The sequence below is a fragment of the Platalea leucorodia genome (assembly GCF_965183815.1).
Source record: "Platalea leucorodia genome assembly, chromosome: 1".
NCBI lineage: Eukaryota > Metazoa > Chordata > Aves > Pelecaniformes > Threskiornithidae > Platalea > Platalea leucorodia.
The window spans coordinates 121,044,729-121,062,306 of record NC_138823.1 but is presented as its reverse complement, the minus strand read 5'-3'; the positions used below and the strand labels follow the sequence as shown (position 1 = coordinate 121,062,306).

At 39.7% G+C, this 17,578-nt stretch overlaps 1 protein-coding gene across 1 annotated transcript in view; it reads right to left on the bottom strand.

The window, feature by feature from the left end:
• CPNE4 (copine 4) overlaps positions 1 to 17,578 on the bottom strand; it is a gene marked incomplete at both ends in the record, with an annotated part of 194,027 nt that overhangs the window by 88,166 nt on the left and 88,283 nt on the right. The window contains 4 exons of the mRNA XM_082307141.1: positions 6,335 to 6,424; positions 7,346 to 7,429; positions 13,246 to 13,320; positions 16,918 to 16,989. Coding sequence (XP_082163267.1) covers positions 6,335 to 6,424; positions 7,346 to 7,429; positions 13,246 to 13,320; positions 16,918 to 16,989 — 321 coding nt within the window. The remainder of the gene's footprint in view (positions 1 to 6,334; positions 6,425 to 7,345; positions 7,430 to 13,245; positions 13,321 to 16,917; positions 16,990 to 17,578) is intronic.

Here is a 17,578-nt window from a genome sequence, read left to right as displayed (position 1 = left end):
CCTTCTTCACAGGTTCTGCTCAGTTACTTTCATCACTGGCTTTCAGAGATACTGAGGGCTTATTGAAGGATTACAGAGTATAATATACCTGTATAAGCAGAGCTGTAGTCAAGTATTAAAGGTCAGCGAAAGCTTATTGATCTAGAGAACACTACAGTAATAACCCAGAGAATATCAAAATAACCATTGCTATTTGCTTTTCCTTAACTCAGAATGGAGCAGCCAATACACTTACAGACCTTTAAGTAACATTTTTCCCCTAATGATCCATCATTTTGCATGAAAGATTCAACACTTTGGAAAAATCAGAAGGAAACATGGTTACAACTATTTGAGGAAGACCCAGCCTTCCACCCCCCAAAATGCCATAACAGACCCTGGGGAAGAGATTATTAAATTAATAATAAATTTTTAATTTTATTTTTTAATTAATAGAAGTAAAATAAAGCGATTGCCTATTTCCATCCAGCATAACATCAAATCTTTCTTGTAGGCTGTGGAGCTTCATCTATTAATATCGTAAGTAAGGATCACATTATATAACAGTATCAACAAGGCAGAAGAGGCACTGCATAGATTATTAATTTAAGCAAAGTGCAGATGTCTCAAGAAGACCTTGTTAACAATGATCTACCACAAAAATGTAGAAAATTCATGGCCTATGAAAATTCACATTGGAAAGGCGAATGTATTGTTATTTATAAAGGTCTTAGTACAGAAATGAATTGAAAATCACATGACCTTTAAACTCCTGAATGCATCTCAGTAGCACTAGAGAATCAGATATACTGGGGCCTACAAGCATATGCATAGACCCCTCAGCAAAAAACCAAACGTATAACTTTCATGCTAAGACACAACTACTCCAACAGATCAGATGGAAGGAGGAGTACCAAGGAAGTCAACTGGAGATAAGAGAGAATGGGGAAGAATGGCAGAACCAGGTTTTAACCTCATTAGAAGTGCACAGGAAGAGGCAACCTTCTCATGGTTACCCAAAGGTAAGCAACAGTAATGTCCCAGGGCTTCATGCCGCAAAGAGCCATTCAGACACACAAAGGCCTTATGACCTGATGTATGTAATAGCCCCGGTAACCACAGCCGTGGGTCCCACTCATAACTGTACATGCATAAATGTCATCAGGATCATCATCTGTAATCTGGGTTAGGCAGGGATGAAACAATAAAGTAACTGACAACAATGATATAGTTGCAACATACAGATTTTTAAAAGGTAGAAAAATATCTAATGGACATTCTTCTTTTGAAAATTTCCCTTATGTGGGTGGAAGATGGAAAGGACTTTCTATACAGATATGACGCATGCTTCCCCCTCTCCCTGCAGCTTATTACTTCACCTGCAGCAACATTTTTCTTCCAGGTTTTTTGGCTTTTCCTACTTTTCTTTATGAACAGAATTTCTTTCAGTGAGGTTCTCTGTACAACCTCAGTAGAAGATATTCTTACTCTATGCCATGTGCACTGTTTGGCCTGTACCTCTACATCACCTGGTTAGGTGTTTATTTCCCAAGTATTACAATATCTAATACTAAAACACTAAGAGATTATTTGATTATTTTTCAGTGTACATTACCAGGACTCCTCTAGAAAAAGAGGAACCCTGCAACTATTAGAACGGGTGGACAGTAGACGATCATCTACCAGAACATGCTCACAATGCAAGCCTGTATTTCAGATAAACCTTTGACAGCAACATACCTCACATACTGAAACCAAACTTGAATGCCAAAGTTTCACAATTTACAGGACCTTCAGCACAGCAGACTAGGATAAAAACTGCTCTCAGAAGGATTATATTCCCTCACGCGGATTTGTCAGTAATTACTGTTGTGAACTGAATCTCTTTACCTATTAGAAAAGCAATGCACTACTTTTGGATCAAAGAGGTATTTTGTTCACTTCAATACATACACAAATTGTCTGTACTGTTAGCATTAAAAGAAGTTATGACCGGCACTGACGTGTGACCAGACTTCTCAGATGGTTTCAACGTCTGGGAAGAAAAGCTCAGCAGGTTCATAAATCTAATATATCTTTTTCATAATAAAACCTAGAGCAGCAATAATTGCAATAAAGTCTTACAAGGCATCCTGAGAGGAATAAAAAATAACTGCTCTCTGCACCACAGCTAAATAAAGCAAAATTAGATTTTTTTTTTTTTTTTAAAAGCCCATAAGGAATTCAAATTAACAGACTTTGTAAAGGATGCTAACAAAAGACTTTTGAGGGAGACCCTAATTATTGGTTGCTTTGATTTTAGTGACTTTGCTTATCTTATCTTTCTAAACAGACATTTTAAGCAAGAAAGTTTCAAATGCCCAGACAGTGTAAAGGCTGCTTTGGGTGCAAGACTTACAAAGAGAAAACTTCTGTAAGTTAAACTGAGTTGTTCTATTGTATTTTTGCCATGTTAATCCCCGTTTCTCATAACACCAATCAGACCACTAAGCTCAGTACCCATGTGATTCCAGTGGCAGAGATGAAAGGCCAAGACTTCAGAGCTCCAAACAGCTACAGAGGCAAACCAAAGGTAGTGATGTTTGCAATGTGACTGCTCTTGTTCAGAAGTCTCCCTTCATTTGCAGAATTTCCACAAGCTGACATTTCCCTCCAAGCATTTCTGGTACCTCTTAAAGCTTTGACTTAGATTATGCCTTCCAGAGTACGTAAAAAAGAAACAGCAGGTACAGGTACAGAACTACCCAGACTTATGCAATTACTGTTCACAGTGATCAAGCAATCCTGGCAAGAAGCTGATGCTCAGCAAGGCAGCTGGAATACACTAAATCTCCCCACGTTAAATATGGCACAGGGAATTCTTCCAACACTTAGCAGTAACATATTGCTATATACTTTATGAAGTGAAACAAAGCAACTGAAGTCAAATGTTCCAAAATATAGTAGGGTGAAGACTGGAATGCTTAGTCAATGTAAATCAAAGTATAAACATTCATACAGTGCTAAACCCATGACAGACACTTCACCTCTCTAATTCTTATAACTTCCAATCTTCTTTCCTTGCTGCGATCAAATTCCTAAGTTATATTCCATATAGAAAGCAAACAGAATAGTCATCTGACAAGTACTATATGCTATCTGTCAAACACAAGTGATTTTGGGGGCTGCTCCACCATAGCACCCTTATCTTACACCCACCAAAAGGTATAAAGGGCCTGAATTTTAAAGAAGCTTCAAGCTTTTTTCTTATTTTACAGCCACAATTAATTTTAAAATATTTCTGCATTCATGAATGATCTGTTGCAGATCTTACTACTTTTAGCTTTTCTGCAAATGTCTGAACTGCAGCCTCAGGCAAATACTCAGATATCTAAATCATGGCCTGCAAATACTTGCATACACAAATAAAACATGTATTCTCCAAAAAAAGAGAAACAAAATCCCACAGAATCAAGACTATTTTGACAATTGTCAATAGGTTCATAAGATCCAGCTTGCCCTGGCTCTCTTCTTCACCCATCACTTCACTGACTTTCCCCTCACCTTCTCTAGAGGCAGTCCTAAAGGACTATTCTTGTTTCTCTTCACTTCTCCCTCTTCAGACTCTCTTTTGGCAGTATTATCTGCCAACAAATGCAACTACTGTCGCTCTGCTCATAGCTCAAAAACCCCCTTTATTCCCAGACCCATCTTCTTCTGCCCAAGCTGAAATCTCAGCCTTTCTTATACCTTCTCACCTCAATGTCAAAGAGATTAAAGCATGTTTCCCCCTCCAGAACCAGATTTCCCTACCCTTACGGACTTGCCACTTGCTCTGATATTCTAGGCATCACATTTTGTTTGCATCTCTTCCTAGGTTTTCGCATCTAAGTGATTTAAAGGCCACATATACACATTGTGGTGAAGGCAGTGCTGTCCTAATTCTGCTTTTCATTTGAGCGGCAGAAATCTGATCCATCTCTTGTCTCAAACCTATATAGTTTCATTACTATGGGATGTTATCCATTTCAATCTAAGTTACCTCAAGAAGCAGATCCTATAAGGGTAGGCACAACTGATTGCTCTAAGTGACTGTCAGATATAAGCTGGACTAGGTGATCTGGGACCCTGTGCCAAGGAAGACGCAGGGTGCAGCTTTCTGCATCTGGTTGTGTAAGATGCCCTCTCAGAGAGGCTGCATAACACAGATAATCTGTCACATTACATCTCTTCTTCAGCCTCTCAGCATCTCACATTTTGAGTACACCATGTTCTTTAGCATTGCCCCCTTCAGTTCTGCTCCCTTTCACCTTTGCAGAATGCTGCAGCAGCTACAGTACTCCCGCCTGCTTTAACCATGTCACCTCTGTCTATATGTCCCACCAGTGGCTCGCCCTTCTCTAGTACATCGAAGAACTACTCACCCTCCCTTTCCAAGACTTTCATAGCTCAGCCCATGCAAAAGCAACAGCTCAGCTCCCATCTCTGCCTGAGCTGTGATGTGAGCTCATTGTCCAAGCAAGCACCTTCTGTGCTTTGTCCACCGCTTCCCTTTCGTCATGAAGTAGCAGTCCAGGCGTCAGAGGTGCCAATGAAGGCCGCAGCCACGGCAGTGCACCTTGTCCTTGACCGTCCTTTGAGTCAGTCATGTTATTACCTCTGGAGGGTAGCTGCTCATTTTTTTTTCCTTTTCCTCTCCTAGAGATCTGTATATTGCTTATACTACACAGAGTAATTCGCTTGTCTTCCGTGTTTCAGGCAACTAATTTATAGATATTTAATCTACACAGGAAATTTATAAAATTACAGCCTCTCAGGATAAAAAAGTAATTATCTTGACACTTCACATTACTGTCATCCTACACATGCTACAATAAATAACTCCTCTACATTTCTTCATTTGCATTAGAATTTAGCCAATACTGTTAATTTTGCTTGCAGTTTAAAATGGAGGCTGTTCTTTCACTACACCTCATTCTCTATTTCACCTCTTTCACTCTGTTTCAATCCCATTGGACATGCCCAACACAACTGGTTTGACCATTTACCAACTAAGGGGTAGATGGAAAGATCTTTCACAACTTCTTCCCTTTACCACCTGAGGTGCTGAGCTTCCTTCCATCATCTCAGATGCACCTGTCACAAACACGTTGGTCTGGCCTCCTAAGTATCCTGTGCTCCATCTACCTCATCCTTCACTTTTCCTTGCTACATCTCTCATTGTTTTATCAAACTTCCTCACGCTTTTGGTACTTCTTTTCCCCTTGGACTCATCTTGTTTGCCCAACAGTACCACAAGGGAACAAACAATATATAATGATAACCATTTATACCTGTGTCTTCCTCGTGCATGCCCAATACCATACAAACGTACACATAGAAACACTGTGTCGGTACCACTGTTGTTCCATAACAACAGTGCTGATTTTGTGAAGTTATAAATCACAATCAGCATGACCAGTATAAATCCAAGCATTCATAAGACTCCTTTTTACCTTTTCCACCCATTTGTGGCATGCAATGTAACATGTAGACACCAGACATTTTATTTTTTCTATCTGCACAGCGCATCCTGCAGTATGTAATGAGTGAAAAACGACAATACAGTTTCTGTAGGGTTGTGCAGCTATAATGACGAAAGAAGAAATGTTTGTAGGGACAAAGAAAAATTTTTACTAGACTATTTGGTATGGCAAGAAAAAAAAAAGACATACTTTTTGGTCCAATGTCCCTTCATCAGGTCCAAGAGGCTGAATAGACACTAGGGACAGTGCTGCTCTTTTAACATTTTTTAATTTAGTATTAACCTTAAACCTGAGTAGAAGATGTGAACAATTGGATTCAGCCTTTATTTAACTCAAATTAGCCACAAGAAGATGAATTTTTCTACACAAAGCTCCAAGTTTCCAACCATCAGTCTTTCTGCTGACTAGTAACACTGCCATTACTATGGCACATGTCTTTTTGTGGCTACACCATTCTTCACATATAATAACAGATCTCATAATTCAGTGTGTCATTTACAGAGGGTCTCCAGACATAAAAGTGAGGAAACAGTAGTTAAAATGGTGAAAGGGCTGCCACTTCCCTTGAGTATACTTCCACCAGTTAAACGATGCTGCGTTCAAATTATCCAACTGATTGGCAAAAACAGCCCCATCATTTTTTGAGGTTACTGTAAGAAGTACAGAGTATAATCTACTGATTGCAGTGGATTACCACTTTTCTGCATCCTTAATTTGATTGTGGTAATCATAAAGCAGCTGTGTGATCAAAGAAGAGGGCAGTGCAGAGTAGCAATCTTCAATTGAAAAAGGGAGACAAAGCTTTGTTTTCTATGAGTAAAACTATTCAAAAAGCAGGAATGACTTCTGACCTTTAGCCTGCGGTCCTGGTCTCCACTGCAGAGAGAATTTACAGACACTTTGAAGGTCTTCCAGGCTGGATTTAAGTTATTCATCACAACCTGTGAGTGAAAAGAAAGGAAGGGAACCCTTAACATTTGCACATCTCCAAACAGAATGCTAACAAAAGCCACAATTTTCAATACAGTACGTTCACCAGAAAGAGAAGAAAGCAGAGCTCAGCTGGAGGTTTGCAGAACAACATGCATGGGATATGTGCCCTTGAGCAACCTGCAGTTTGCAACACTCTGGAAAGCCCCAAAAAGGACTACAGGTGAGAAATGGACCCGTACACAGATCATGCTACAGAGATTGTCCCAGCACTGCCACGCCTCAGCGGGGGCATAACTCACAAAGGAAAGGCTGTGGAGTACATCCCTGAACTGGAAGCCGTGGAAGAGATGCAGGACTGGACAATGGCGATGGGCAGCATTAATTTACAGACACATGGTCTTCCTTGCCAGGAAGACTTTATGGGATCCATAACAGACAGGCTCATAACCCTGAATACCTGCCACAGCTCCACCCTGTACACCTAAATGCTGCTTTTTAAGACAGTGCCAGTCATTAGCATGGAAGCAATAACGACACTGGGACACAGGAAACAAATGTAAAGCACCCAGATTACAAATCTCTTTAGCACCAACAATGTGGGAGGAGGTGAAGATGCAACATACTATTAATGCAAAAATATGATACTATCTGTAGCATGGTTTGGGCTAAACGTAATATGTATAACTCGACCTTCAAAGAGAATATCTGCTAGTTTAATTAAATTTGGATCTTTGGCTTCAATATCATCTTCCCGTACTCTCATGTGCATAAGTCAAGACCTGATACCCATTAGTCAATACTTACACAAAAGATAGAAGTGTTTTTAAATGTGGGTGCTTGCAATACCCTTTGTGACATGGGAAGCATAAACTATTCCTCCTGACAGCCCACCTGTGTCCTTGGAAAGTAAATCCAACCCTATGCCTTACCTCAGTCCTATGAACAAGTTGTTGGGTTGCATCATCATTCATCCGGAAAATCTCCAGAAAAGGATCAGATTTGCTGAAGAAATCCTAAAATAAAATATAGGACAGGTTACTCTTGAGACTTCTTTTTCTTTGAGCTTTTCAGGCACAGTGCACTGGTGCTTCCCTGACTGCTAATGAAAAAGGAGAGCCAGCATGGTTTTAGTGAGACCTCTTGGGGTCTCTCAGCAATATTTCATTCTTGTCCTTGTTCCACAAGGACTTCCCTGGCACTGCTGCTGTTCTCAGTTTGACTATTCAATCATGTCAGGCAGAACTGTAAAAACTCATTTTACAGACATTTTCCTTCTTACACCCAGTCCAGATTCCTGAGCTTTAGCTCCTTCATCCACCTAGCTTGTTTTGCTCTGTCTCCATACCTGTTTGGTCTTTTGACATCAATTTTATCATGCAAAGCCCTTTGAAGCATATTCTACAGTGGGGCTAAATTCCACACTAATCACCCACCCTCTCAAAACAGAAGTTAGTTGGCTAAGGCATTGTGCTGCTACCAGCTAATACAAGTGCTGGCAAGATAGATTTAGAGAAGGTTAGAAAAGCAAGTCCTCTTTAGGATGTGATAACATGGCCCATGTTAAGATGACAAACACGGCAAGGGAACGCAGAAATTACTTGGTATCTCTAAGTACAAGCAAATCCGTGACAGACATTGAGGTTCACATACTCACTGCATCGCAGAACACCTTCCTCTAGTCTTGCATCCAGCTAACAACCCTGAGCGTTCTTATGCAAACCTAAATTAAGTTGCTTTCTGTAGCGTTGCTACAGTCTGGCCACAGCGTCTTTTGTTTCAGCAACATCTCATTTCTTCTGGACATGCTGGCTGGGGAGCGGAAGAATGTTAACCCTCCACAGCTGAAGGGGAAATGCTGGCTAATTCAGATTTCTAACTGTGCAATGCTGCAAGAGCAGGATTCAAATGGACTCAGCCCATTTTCTGTAGTTTAGACTCCCTTCTTCATTTTCTTCTTCAAAAGAGTCACATGATTAACTTTATGCATATATTATCCTTCTCTGTAGGCCATATCCTAAACCACAGACCTCCACATCAATTTGGGGAAATGAGGAATTCTGTTTGATCTCCCAGTGTTTCTATAAAAGTGTTAGTGTAAAAATTACTGTAATACACATAGTTCTACAATTTTCTCCTCACCAAATGCCCACCATACTTATTTTTGACTAGCTGGATAGCCGTTGGGATGGGAACGGCTTTGGATAAGATGCTAACCAAAGTCTGGGCACATCACTTTAGTCAAATTTGTCTTTAGGGCATTTTTACAATTCCACAACTGCAAAACAAGCAAAGAAATCAGGGCTTTGAAAAGGGATACCTGACTTTGAATGTCTGGAGAAGGAAGTGAGTCCCTAGGGACCACGAAGCCTTGGGCAAGGCTCAAGCAACCTAAAGTCTTTTCCATGCTCTAAAGATGACACCTATCAATGTTGTGTTCAGAGTGCTGTTCTGTGAATGACCTGTTTCTTTTCCTGCTAGAGAAAAGGTAACGGTATGTTTAGAAACTAATGCAAAACATGTGCATATGCATTTGTTAAAGCTTATCACGTTGAGCTCTAACAACAAAGCCGTACATTTGCCTATTTGTTCCAATTATGTGGTTACAGGACATTTAATGTAAGAATGTGTAGCATCAGCACAAAACCCAACAAAGTCTCTGTAACTCCAGAGTTTGCCTCAAGGCCCTGATGTAGATTTACTATCTGCACGCCATTCAGCACTTGAAAACTGCTAGTATATAGGGGGCTTTGGTGATCAAATTCTGCCAGATTACTACTGCATAGCAAATAGAACCAGCAGAGAGTGAGGGTGCTGGTTTAACCATAGCAACACCAAAATCCAGAGTGCATAGGGTTAAAAAAGATTGAACTGCCTCTTCTCACACATAAGTATACTGATTGAAACTGAGTAAAAGCTTAAGGTTAACAAATTCTTTATCGAACACAAGTTTGGTAAGAAAAGGTATCTGAAAGAAAACACCTCAGAATGATACATCCAAAGAATACACCCTGGAGTGCAGAAGAATTCAGAAAGGAAACCAGGATTTTGTGTTAGACTCGAAATATGGTACCATTCCCAGCTGAGTATCATGAAAGCTGAAACAGCAAATCAGCACAAGGGAAGTAATTTTTAATATCTGTTTTTAACTACCAAGGCAATATCACCTGAAGGGAAAGATTTTAATGCTGGATGATTGCTTATAACACCCCCACTTCAATGCGAAAACAAAGCCTAATTCCTTTCAGAATGAAGGTACAAACAAAAAATCCTTCAATATTGAAGATGCTTTATAACAACTCAAAAATGATATGCTGAAGAAACATTTCGTTTTATAGCTATTAACATTTTCAAAGCTTTTTTTTGTTATGCTGAATCTAACAAACAGCCTTGCATTATCTCATAAGAACATCCTCTGGAAGAAGAAGAGGAGCAATAAAGGTTTAATGTTTTGATATTTTAATAACGTTTAAATGATTAATGTAATGCATATGCTAGTGGTACAATGCACACTGTTCTTTCAGTATGTACAGCGGCTACACAGTAATAAGTACATGGCTTAAACTCTAAAAAAATTAACTACCTCCATTTCTGAGCACCTAGTTTGACACATCTTTTAGTACATTAATTTTCAGAGCATGACACTTTTTAAAATTCAGGTTTGAGGGTCAAGTCAAAGTCCCTCAGAAAAGGGCTGAAGTAGCCGAAAGACACTAATAATTTTGAAAATTCTTCAGCAGCAAAACAGGGGATTTAAGGATTTTTTTTTAGTAGTTTAGTACCAGGGAAATATATAAAAAAGCAATATTAGCTTGTGTTTTGCAGACATTTGCTGGAAAATCTTTCCCAAGCAATGATAACAGCCTCTCAGAACAGGAAAAGCAGTTTGCCTGCTTCAGTGCTCGTAATTTATTATAGCTATCATAAAAATGTAGCTGCTTGTTATGGTAATTGTGACACAGCTATTAATGCAATAGAACCTTTCCAAAAGTTATTGTTCCACTGTGAAGTGTTCTCAGTGGAACTTTTGAAACAAAGATGTGCCATCTGAGCTGACTGGGCTTCAACAAAACATGAAAATGCAGTTATACCTTCCCAACAAGCACTGCACTAAAAAAAATATAACTTTCGTCTGTACAAAGTCAGTTAACTAAAGGAAACTTTCATACCTTTGACTTTCCTATAATTTTTTACTGAATGTTTCAGCCGCTGCTCCAGGAAAAAATTGAGTAGGCTTTTCTTGTTTTATGGCCTCTCTAAAACCCTTGCAATTTTATGTGGGGGGAGTAAAAAAACCAACAAACATATACTGCCTGTTAAATTAGACCAACAAATTTTGTTTAATCTGCCAAAAATGTGTTGTTCACACCTTTCTCCTTAGTGGAGGAAACTCATACATTTAAGGACCACAATCTGGATCTTCTTTCAAGAGTTTTCCTTTAAAGGGTAAAGGAAGAAAATTCTTGTCCATTCAAGATACCAGTGACGGTAATGGATGGAAAAGAACTTTTTTTTTTTTTTCTTAATCCTTAAAGCACATCCAGAACCTCCTCCCACCCCTTCCTTTATCCCCAAGTTGTGAGACATTCAGATTCAACTTGTCTTCTGCCACCCCACAGCTACCAGTGCAGGAACCCCTGGGGTTACAAAAGTGACCCTGTGTAGCAGAGTGTAAATGATTGCTCCCACAGGCTTCCTCTGTCTTTCACGAGAATCCCAGGCCAGTTGCAGCCCTCAGTCTGCTTCTCTGATGTTATGTCTCTACTCAGATCTTCACTCCTCTGAGTAGGGAGAGGCATGCAAAACCACACTTAGGATTTCACAAGATGGGCTCTTCTCAATTCTCTGATGGTTTTTTTGGACCTTTATGTGACATTGGGGCACTCATGCTTTTTCACCAATGGCTGAACTATACAATTTAAGTAATTTCAAACCTTAATAACAATAATTACTAATAATGCCTTGCATCTACTGACTTCAAAGTTCATTATAAGCCATACCAAAAGCCCTAGCCTTTTCTTATAAATGAGGTAAGCCAAGGTTCAGCCAGGTTTAGAGCTACGTCTCTAGCTGGAGGAAATTGAAAGACTTCTTTCAACTGTAAGAGGCTTCCAGTGATTTTCATCAGCTGAAGACAGGAGTTTTGATTCAGATAACATATGATGAGTCATTGTCTGAGTTGCACAGGGCACCATGCAGGAATTTATTATTAGATGAGGCCCACCTTGACTGGACATGTTAAAACGGCAAGAATCACAATGTTCTTGCAATATTTCAGAATGATCCTCCTTAATTTACATCCATAAAGTGTTTCAATCACTCTCTAAGCTATTGCCCAGACAATATTGACCTGGCTCAGAAGCACACTCTGGCAGTATCCATTTAATTTATACCAATAAGAGCCATAAGCAACCATAATATCTAGAGGAGATTGCATTTTACATTTGGGGAAAAGGGATGACCAAGTGAAGTCTTATTATGTTGTACATTTCCTTTCCTTTTTCCAGATGTGACAGCATGTGGAACAGGAACAGGACAGTTGTGTACAACTTTGGAAATCAGGCCTAAACATGTCTGTCTAAAGAGAGGTTGTTAAATCCACATTTTGACACCTAAATAAATTACATCATTCAGAAACACTAAGACTCCAGCAAGTCCGAAGGAAGAGGTAATTCATCTTTCAGATGAGAACCAAATTAAGGTCCTGATCATTTATGATTGTTAATGATCCTGAGCACAGTAATGTTATTTATTTGTATGTTCTGAATAAATTCTGGTACCATTAATCTTTCTGGGTACTTTCTGCTTGTCTGAGTTTTCCTTGCAGTTTCAACTGAAAATATTATTCATCAGTTATGGCCTGATTTTGAAAATCTGATGTATGTATCCAAAAGTACTCTCACTGATTTGATATTAAACTACTCACATGTCAAAAGTTTACAAGCACATGCTTAGAGCGTTAGAATCATTTTTGTATAGAGTTACCATATGGTTCAAATTAGAAGCAGCTTTATATATAGGAAGTGACTATATAATAATGGTATTAGATGGTAGATCTAATGATAATAATGGTAGATATTGTGATCGAGTACAATTGTAATCATCTGATCTTCAACTATATGTAAAGCCTTATTATCTAAAAAGGGTCATAGTCTTATGACATCTATTAAGTACAAAGATATTCCCCAGATTACCTCAAATAATTGTGTGTCTTCTATTACACTGAAATAACAGAGAGTGTGCCTTCCAAGCAGTCATCTGGATTTCTTGGGCTGTGTATTGCTTGAGGTGCTTATTATATGTGTATTGCTGAACAACAACGGATATTTTCAGAAAGAAGTAGTCCTTATACTGAAGAGCAGTGTTTGAGTCAGTGGAGAGTTTTCTTATTAAAGAGGGAAAAAGTTTTTAACAAATATGCAAGAGTCTTTTTCTCACATTCAAGCTACATTTCGTTGAAAAAAATGTATATCATGACTGAGCTGTTATGAAGTTTTCTAGCTTTATTTTAAGACGCTTACTTCAACTATAACATCTTTGACTACTTACAGAAAGGCTCACTTCTCTAAGCACTTCTGATCTGTGGCATTTTAAATAATTAAATTGTCTTGGTTATAGCGTAATTAAATTGTCTCGGTTTTAATTAGATTCCCTTGAGGTTTTTTTTTTAATTACTTCGCAACTTGAGGAAAGCCTCATTGTGAACATTCATCTGAAATCCCTGATGTGTTTAATAATATAAGGCAAAAAATATCTGTCGGGGAAAATCTCATCAAATTATATTTGTAGGCATTCTTATATCTTTCAGTAAGGTTAATATCAAGCAGCTTACCTTGTCATCCAATTTCCGTGCACTGAATGAAAGTTCAACGTAGTCATCATTGCCAGACAATTCCTCAGCAATCACCTAAATGGAAAGCTACATTTGAGTTTTGCATGGTGTAATGAAAAGGGAGAAAGATGCCATTTTCCAGCGTGAAGACTGTAGACCCCATTAGGAAACTGAAGTGTGGTACAAGTTAATATGTTTCTCTTTGCAATCAGGAAGGGCTAAGAGCATTCGGTGAATCCCTTGCTCAGCTGATGGGTGGCACCTTGTTAAGCCTACAAACCTGAATCACTTTGTATCATGCGACTATGCCTTGTCAATCACCTGTCAGTGGACAGACCTCAACATCCATCAGGGATCCCCTTCCTCTGACCAAGTAATTCTCTCCAGACAGGAAAACGGAGAATTCCACAGTCTCACAGTGTCCAAGGGGAAAAAAAGCTATACAAGAGTTGTATTATTTGTTTCTAAAGCTTAGATTGTTTTTTATGCTGCTTCAGCACCATTTGACATGCTAAATGGAAAAAGAAGTGAAGTCACCTGTCATTGGTTGCCATGAAAGGCATGTTTACAGTAAGGGAGTTCTCCTGGTATAGTTTTTCTGCAATAGTTACATTGGCAAAACCATTTGCTGTAGACTGACTCAGAAGAAAATAACACTAAAATAATGTAGCGTGATTCTTTCAGATGGCGTAAGCTATGCTGAAAATGACACCAGTCACTGTGCTGTGCAATGTTGTTTAAAAAAAACCGAACAGCAAAACCAATCTAAACAGCCTTCCTGACTAGGCCATTAAAATACTTCAGTGGAGAGAAGGTATTAACCAAACCTAGGGTATTTCACTGAAAAATGTTCTTTGACACAAACCACATTATATTCTATTGGACAGTTACAAAATCTTTCCCTATCGTAAATATTCTCCCCAGAGATTAAATCACCCAAAAGAACCTACTTTCTGAGTGTTTCATGCCCACAGCTGCATACTTGGCAGCCCCGTCAGCTCCCCAGCCAGGCTCAGACCATCTCCACTGCATGGACTCCAAGTCCTCGGGGAGCCGCTGGGACACCCCAACTACTCTTCAGACCAGCTGAAGGCTGCAGAGGTTAGAGCTGCCATCAGAGCACTGCAGCACAGGATAACTTTACTGCCCACATATGCAGCTCCCAAGAATTAGCCAGGCTATCTACAGCCTCAATAAACTTCAGTATCATCAGGATTTTTTAAGACCTTTTTTCTTTCTTTGGCAGAAACTAACAGATTCTGCATTGGGCATAACTGGCAGGGTTTTGGTAGCAGGGGCTGCAGGGGTGACCTGTGTGGGGAGGCCATGACCTGCCCCATGCTGGTCACAGCTGGCTCCAGCTGGATTGGCAGTGGGCAGCAGCTACCAACCGCCTCCCAAAACATTAACCCAGAAGAGGTGCATATGGCACCCCTGTATGAACATATTTAAGAAAGGGTGGCAGCTGCTAGAGGCAGGAGGCACAAAGGGAGGTGCAGTAGGAAGCCTGTGAGGCCACCCTAAAGAAGATCTAGGAGGAGGCATGGGGAAGGGGATGTTGTTGAGGACACAGCTGGAGATATGCTCCTGGAAGGAGGAGCTCCACGCCCGAGGAGGTACCCCTGAGGGCCTGCAGCCTGCAGGTAAGCCTACACCGAAGGAAGGACACCTCCAAAGGGACTGTGGGGTGTTATGACTATGCTGGCTGTGACACCTGACAGCAGTGAACTGTGGTATTTCCTTATGCAAAATATTCACATGCAGCCAGGCAGAGGTGCAGCTGCTTAACCATGCACGAAAGCACCATCATACAAGTACGTATGTGGTGCTCCACATGTTCCAGGCAAACGTGAGCTTGCTGGAAATTTGGCTTATAGAATCTGACACAATATTTCTCTTCCACGTAGTTTGATGGTTTAAAAGGTCATAAGCTGTATATGACAAACCAGGATTTGCACAACAAGTTTCACAAATATTTTTAACTGAAAATAATGAACCCTCTCTTACAAGGTTTGACAGATGTCTCACTGGAGAAGCTGATTGAGGTTCTGTTTTTATCCCTCAGTCATATAATAAAACTGTATTGATGAGACATTACACAGTCAAAGGGCTACTAAAATTCCAGCAAAACATGCAGAGATCGGAATTTTCAAAATCCTACCAGAAAATCATAATTCACTACACTGAACAAGTTAGGAAACTAGTATTTGTAACTCCCATACTTGACAGACACCTGGTATGTACCACAGGTCCAGAAATAATGATTCATATCAATTTTGACTTATTCTGTTGAGACAGCAAACTTCTCACACAATATTTTTTGTCTGAGTTCAGTTTTCTCCCATTTGAGTAAAGTCGACTTGCTCTTTAGTACCACTGGCCAGAAGCCAAAGCAAGTAACTAAGGTCCATGGTTTATGGTTATCATCCGGTGTTAGGCCAGCAAGGACTATTAACTCATTTTTTCTCATCATCTGTATATCACAGAGCATTAATTTTTGCCAGAACACTCTACTAGCAACCCTAACGATTTCAGTTGAGCTAGAGCATTTGTGTTTTCACAAGACTAAACTCCTTTGTGTCTCTCATAGAGCACAGGGGGGTTCCAGAACACCATGGGGATGGACAAGATGAAGTATGCACAGATAATCCCAGCAGGCAAAGCACACCAAGTTATTTAGGAAGCAAAACTCTCCTGGTTCTATTTAGCCAGGAGAGCAGGGAATTCCTTTGTAACCCTAGACCAAAAATGAGCTTCACCTTATGCATTTAAGCAAACCCCTTCCCAGCCAGGCACCAAGGAAGACATCTAAGAAAGAAAATTCCCTGGGCTCTCAGAAAGCATTATTTCTCACAGTCTGCTCTCTCTTCTGTGGCTGAAGGCAGAAAAAAAATCCAAACAATGAAGCCAAAAGAAACCCATCTGGCTAACCGCACATCCAAGGAAAAAAACCCTTCTCAACCTCATGAGGCAACAGAGTAGAGATCCCAAAAGCAGAATATTTTATTACAGTCTTTGTCTTAATGCAAAGCTGCAAATGTCGCAAGCATGCTAGGTTCAGTGCAGACAAGCTTGATCTCCCAAACAAGCCAGCAAAGAGAAAGATGAAAGAGAGGTAATACACTGATTTGCAGATTTCAAGACACACATGGGGCTGCTATAACTATCCAGTCCATAACTGCATTACAACACAGCTAAAATACCTAATCTCATCAAACTTCTGCATTTGGCGCTGCCGGGTGCGTGCGTGTGTGTTTTCTGAGTTGTTTGTTTGTTTGTTTGTTTATTTTTTAGAAACTGGAAAAAGCCCAAAGGCCAAGAAAAATCAGACTCCTTTGTGTGTCAAAGCGGGTCAAAATGAATTTCTGAAGGTTCTAGAGCTTCAACTAAAAGTAATCAAGCAGCACAACCTTCTTGCTGTCATCAAAGTACCTTAAAAGTAGTAGTAGTAAATATTGTGGCTTTTGTACAAATCATACATTATTTGTTGCCATTTCCTTACAACATGCATTTATCAGAAACAGTACAAGTAATCTGTTCAATAAACAATTTAAACACATTTCTCAAGCAAGGGTTGTTCTGGGTACTTAGCAGGATGCTTTTAGGAAGAATTAGTCACATTAGATGTTTCCAAACAACAGGAAAATAAGAGTGTATTTAAGACTGACTTACTGTTATAGATGACTTCCCTGCTGTGTTCCCATGTTTCAGTAAGGACTTGGAGAGTTTCCTCTGAGAAACAATCTACACAAAAATAAAAACAAAGGGAAAAATGAGACTATGTAGTAAATATATAGCTTATTGTGATTTCATTTTTATGCTGCTTTTTTTTTTTTTTGTATCAAGGTAGTGTCTTAACCCACACAGTAAGACCACGACTGAGAAGAAAGGTTCCCCAGGAAGCCTGCAGACAGCATGCAATGGAAGGACAAAGCAAGCAGATGGGGTCAAGCAGAATGGAAAGAACACAACCCACTAGGTTGAACAGAATAGTGGAAACCACATCTCAGATTTTCCTCAACTATTGCCACGATGGTGACACCAGGACAGAAGTAAGCTTTAAATGGACTTAAAAGACAATAAGAGAGGAGCTGTACACAGCAAATCTATCAGAGATGTCTCCAAAACCCATTTATTTTTATAGGAAATTTAAGTCCGTTTCAAAGAGAAGGCATTTATTTTATTTCAAAATATCAGCAACTCTAAACTCAGGACAGAAGCAAGCAATCTGCCCCATAGTTCTAGTTCCAAAATTGTCTCCTTTGCTAACCAAGTACCAGACCTCTCCTAGAACTCAGAATTGCAAATGAACTTGTCCATTGACCAATTTATA